Source organism: Anoplophora glabripennis, unplaced genomic scaffold (genome assembly GCF_000390285.2).
Source record: "Anoplophora glabripennis isolate ALB-LARVAE unplaced genomic scaffold, Agla_2.0 scaffold449, whole genome shotgun sequence".
In the NCBI taxonomy this organism is placed as follows: domain Eukaryota; kingdom Metazoa; phylum Arthropoda; class Insecta; order Coleoptera; family Cerambycidae; genus Anoplophora; species Anoplophora glabripennis.
This window is the reverse complement of record NW_019416560.1, coordinates 105,002-111,001: the sequence shown is the minus strand read 5'-3', so window position 1 is coordinate 111,001 and position 6,000 is coordinate 105,002. Positions and strand designations below refer to the sequence as shown.

Genomic DNA, 6,000 nt, shown 5'->3' with positions numbered 1-6,000 from the left:
TTCGCACATATTTACTTACACCTTGTATGGCGGAATCGACCCATTTATTATTACATAAGGGTAACAACCCTTTATACATGTTAAAAGTGTCTTTATTTTATAACACCAATACTTTCATCTTTTACAAAATAAAGTGACACTTTTAGAAAATAACTAAACTCAACGTAATTCTCATATGAGAAGAATTCTCAAAATTCACAACATCTTACAGAAGAGCTAACTAAATTTGTATCATTATTTTTCAGGTACGAGAGGATATTTCTTATCTCCGCTTTAGTGCTAATTATGTCCTGGAGTGTGTATCCGGCCTGCAAAAAATCCGAATATCAGTGTGACGAGGGACAGTGTATTAGCATAAGTAAATTCTGCAACGGTATCCAAGATTGCGAAGACGGAAGTGACGAATATAAAACCTGCTCACGTAAGTTGTTACAGGATAAATATAATTTTCTTAAAAGTGTACATAACACTAAAGAAAAAAAACGCGTAGAGCGTGTCTTGAATTTTTAATAAACGTTACTGGAGAAACAAAAGCGAGCGCTATGTCAGAGAAGACTTTGAATTTATAAAAAATTAAATTTCTTTGTACTGAATATTTTTCTATGGATAAAGATGAATTAACATTAAAATCTAAATGACTTGAAAGTAAAATAAAACATTGTACAATTTCAAAATTTAGCATATAAAGTTCATAGTTGAAATATACAGGGTGATAGATTTTTATTAAAATGACTTGCCCCCTGTAATTTTTATATGGATTGTCTGACTAATATCAATCAAACTTGGTATTCAGTCGTAAAAGGACGTGGTAGATTCGATGGAAGCAATTTAGACTAATCGGTATCTGTTTTGGTTTGGGTGAATCGTATATCCACGGAAATTTTTGCCTTTTTGGCTTTCAAATATCACTAAAAATGAAAATTTTTCTATGCGCATAAAAAAAAACGTGGGCTTAACTTTTGGCGGCACAATATGTTAAAAAAATTCGGAAAATGTCATATTTTTCTTCCTATTTAATTATGTATCTTTTCAAGAGTTGATTTTAGGCGAAAATGGAAGAGGGAAAAATGTTTGTATTTACATTTTTTACAAAATATGACTAGTTACAAATCGAATGAATCATGATTATTGTAAAAATCGAAAAAATCGCCAAAAATGGGGTTAAAAACATTAATTTTTAGGGAATTTTTTGGGGTCTTTAAATTGAGTATAGGACCTTCATACTTGGCTCAAGAAAACTTCATGTTATGTAGAATCATCACTCCAAATTTCATCAAAATCGGTTCAATAGATTTTGTATAATAATTTTGCAATCCAGATTTTGAAAGAAAATGTGCAAATTTTCAAAATTTTGCACAGCAAAAACCAAGGACCTTAGATACTTGAAAATTTAATCACATTTAGAAGGGCTCTCAAGCTTTCAAACGCTTGGTCGAATTTTTGTACTTATAAACAATTAGAATAACTTTCTGAATATTCAATCAAATCAAATTTTTTAAAGCAAGTTATTTAAAAGAAGCTTCTTTAAAAAAAACAGATCGATTGGTCAATTTGTGTACATTTTATAAATCCTGTTTTATTAATGCAATTAAGTATTAATAAAATATTATTGATTTTTTATAATTAATTTATTAATTTAATCAACATTTCTATTTTGTGATTAAAGTATAATTCGAATATTATTTATTGTTTAAACTATAAGCAAATGAGAAACTAACTCATTATATTACTAATTTTCGACATATTTTGAAAATAATTGTTGTTTAAACAATTTTAGAACGCGGTTTTGAACTCGCCGATTCAATTTCGAGTAGGCTGAAGCGGCCGCGCTCTCTACTTCTCCCACCACCACCACCCGTACAATTTTCTTGAATTTCTCGCTTGCATAAATAACTTTAAACACGTTTTAAAGTAGGTTGCCAATGAAGAAAAGTATTGCAAACTTAGACCTGGTAAGTACTCGGAATACCAAAGGTATTTTTCGAAAAATTAGCCCGGATGACCCAGTACATTTAGTGTAAATTACGGTTAACTTTGATCGGCTGTAACTACGTAATTAATGGACCAATCTTCTGTTTTTTTTAAAGAAGCGTGTTTCCAAGAACTTTTTTAAAAAATTTGATTTGGTTGAATATTCACAAAGTTATTCCAATTGTTTATAAGTACAACAATTCCCAATGTTTAAACAAGCGCCAGAGCTCTCCTAATTGACGGATTCGAATTTTTCAAAAAGCGTTTAAAAGCTTGAGAGCCCTTCTATATGTGATTAAATTTTCATGTATTTAAGGGCCTTGGTTTTTGCTGTGCAAAATTTTGAAAATTTGCAAATTTTTTTTCCCCACCCAATTTAAAAACCCCAAAAAAATTCCCTAAAAAGTAATGTTTTTAAACTACAATTTTTGACGATTTTTTCGATTTTTACAATAATCATTATTTTTCCATTTGTAACTAGTCCTATTTTGTAAAAAATTTAATTACAAACATTTTTTTTCCTCTTCCATTTCGCCTAAAATCAACTCTTGAAAAGATACATAATTAAATAGGACGAATTTTTTTAACGTCAAAAGTTAAGCCCACCTTTTTTTTATGCGCATAGAAAAATTTTCATTTCTAATGATATTTGAAAGCCAAAAAGCCAAAAATCTCCGTGGATATATGATTCACCCAAATATGGACTTTTTGAAACATTGTTTTCAAATTAATATTTTTTTTCGGAAGAAGAAATGCCTTTACGGCTTGAATAAAATTATTTCTTCCGATTAAAGTTTTATATGACAGAGCCAGTACGGCCTAGCGACTTCGCATTCATGTCATTTATATGAAAAGTCAAGCAACGCTGACTGCGGTTAATCCTGGAATGCGTGACCATCCGGAGAAGGCTCGCGATGCTCGTCCACCTTCTAGTGGCTTATATGTCGGTGTATTCACAGAAGTTATACCTACATTTTGACGATGTTTATCATACTATCCCTCGGAAAGGATGTAAACCCGTTGATTCCCTTGTGTAACTATGTTAGGCAAATAACAGATCTCTACCCCACAACAAAGTGGGGGTTCTGCAAAATTTCCAGGTTGGTGGTTGCTTGTCTACTGGTGGCGGTGTTTAGCCATGGTAGTAGAAATAGGCCGACGTAAAATAACCAGAAAGCGAAAGCGATAGCAAGTTTTATATGAGATTATGGGTCTCCACAGGTATAAGAGAGATTTGACAATAAGAGTATGCCATAACCTTAAAGCAACCAATAATATAGAACGCTAAGTGCCGTGTATTCCGCCATCTCTTATTGATATAATGACGATACATTTAAATTGCTTAGAAGATCCTTTTACAAAAATTATTTGTTTTTCTTTTTACTAATGTCTTCTACACACTGTACTTATATTAATGTACCTACTGGTAAATAATAAATTCACAGTGTAAAGACCATTAGTAAAGTTGGTATATTCTTTGTTAGATTTTAAAAGTATTAACTGTTTTCAAACAATTTTTCTAAAAGAATATTTATCAAATAAACTCAAACAATGTTCTTCGATACCAGAAACCTAGGTATGCTACAGATATTAAAAAAAAAACACGATGTAATCATTCAAAGTATTTTGTATTCTCTCATTACCTTTGATAAAGATTTAAATTCTTTTTAAAGTTACAGCATATGAATTTTGAAAAATGGAATGTTGATAGCATATTAAAAGTGAAGTAGTTGTCACTACGAAGAAAAATTTATTTTGCAAAAAAATTTAAAAATCTGTCAGTTGCTTATGAAAAAGATTTATTGCAAATTTCCGAAATTTCAGGGTCAGCCATCCTTGCCCCCTTAAATTTTTTATTTCGCAAATTTTGTTAGAGATTTTTTCATCATGAAAGTTTACGTATGTGGGCTTAGAAATAATTCCTTAAAAACGATTTGGGTCTCAAGCTTCATTACCAAAATAGGACTAAGTATTGCATTGCAATAAAAACATAGAGATCAATGTAATTATAGGTATCCTTGGAATTAAACATATTTATTTACTCTTGCAAATTTTATTTAAAAAACACCTAATCAGGGCGTCCTGGTACTTTACACAAAAAAGTCGAGTACAAATAGATGAATTTAAAATAACATCAGTTCTTCATATATATATTTTTTTCATACGGGCCTTCGTTAACAAGTTACGGACCCTCAAAGGTGCAAATTAAAAAGTTATTTTTATTTACAGTCTCTAAACTATTAACTGCAGCATGATGCAAATTTTGTGATCGATAACACATGCGTACTACTTGTTTTTGGTGTTGTAAGTGAAACTTCATTATACCTAAAACACCAGGGACGGACTATGCCCAATGGTTAACAACCCAGAATTTTTGCATGGATGACGATCGTAATCTGCCTGTATCAAAAATAAGTTCCCTGAAGAATTTGCCAACGATAATATCCTCTTGGTTCAACTCGGTAAAATTAACAGTTTAGGAAATACATGTGACTTTATGTCACAGTGTTTTTAATTGGACATAATTGCTATGTTAGAACCGTACATATTAAAATGAGAGCCTAAAAAATCTTACTGTCTGCTAAAGTAATATTCACTAACAAATTTTGACAAATACACTTTACACATAACCCAAAATAGAAAAAAAAATAAGAATAGGTTAAAGTTAAAAAAATAATGTAAAAAGCATTTCTGGGGTATGTCTAATATTATTACAATGGAAATTAATTCTTTGTAGCAATTCATCCCTTGTCTGTACTAGAGTTGAATACACTAAATTTTTCAGGTATCCCCACATGAAGAAGTCCATTGGGTTAAGGTCTGTTGAACGTGGTAGCCATGAAATTGAGCCTCCTCTCCTAATCCATTTATTGGACACGACCGATAAATAATTTAGTTCATCAATATTGATATGGGGAGGAGCCCAATCGTGCGTGAACCAAACGTTTCTTCGGGTGTATAATGGAACATCGTCTAATAGTGGCTGCAAATTATTTTGCAAAAACTCCAAATATCGATGTCCATTCAGACGTTCCTTTAACACGTATGGACCTATTAGATTATTACCCACTATTCCTGCCCATACATTAACAGTGTCTAATAATTTAATAAGTTTATACGTTTTTGAGAAACGTCTGAATGGATTTCGATATTTGAAGTTGAATATCTAACTTACTATAAACTATTCTTGTTTTGTTTTTCTATTTTGTGTTATGTGTAAAGTATGTTTGTCAAATTTTGTTGGTGACAATTACATTAGCAGACAGTAATATTTTCTAGGCTCTTATTTTAAAAATATGTAGGGTTCTAACATAGTAATTATGTCCAAATAAAAATTAAAAACAAAAAAATGGTGGAGGCGCCGCGGCGCTCGATGTACACTGTGATATAAAATCTCAAATATTTCCTAAACCGTTAATTTTACCGAGTTAACTAAGAGGGTATTCTCGTTTGCAAATTCTTCAGGGAAGTTATTTTTGGTGCAGGTAGATTACGATTGTCATCTGTGCAAAAATTCTGGGTTGTTAACCATTGGGCATAGTCCGTCCCTGACGTTCTGGGGATAATAAAGCTTCACTTACAACATCAAAAAAGAACTTTACGTATGTGTTATGGATCACTAAATTTGCATCATGCTGAAGTTAATAGTTTACAGACTGTAAATAAAAGTAACCTTTTACTTTTCACTTTTGAAGGCCCGTAACTTGTTAGCGGCCTGTATGAAAAAAATATTATATGAAGAACTGAGATTATTTTAACCTCGTCTATTTGTAGTAGACTTTTTGTATCAAGTTCCACGATTGTATAATAGTTGAGTTGAGTTAATTTTGTGATCATTAAATATTTATTTTCAATTTTGCTTGCTAAATATCAGAAATTAAAGTCGAAAATAGCAATAAAGTAAAGTGCAGGTTTTATAAGCTTAACCAACTCATAATCTAATTTATCTCTAGCCTCATAAATAATTTTATCTTGTATTTTTTTCTATTCTTGACAATAAAGAATGGCCTGTCCCCAACAAGCAACATG

General features: G+C 31.2%; 1 protein-coding gene across 1 annotated transcript in view; it reads left to right on the top strand.

Moving 5' to 3' along the window:
• Positions 1-285: 285 nt before the first annotated feature.
• LOC111691705 overlaps positions 286-6,000 on the top strand; it is a gene marked incomplete at its 3' end in the record, with an annotated part of 110,709 nt that continues 104,994 nt past the window's right edge. The window contains exon 1 of the mRNA XM_023454940.1: positions 286-421. Within this exon, the coding sequence (XP_023310708.1) occupies positions 286-421 (136 nt within the window). The remainder of the gene's footprint in view (positions 422-6,000) is intronic.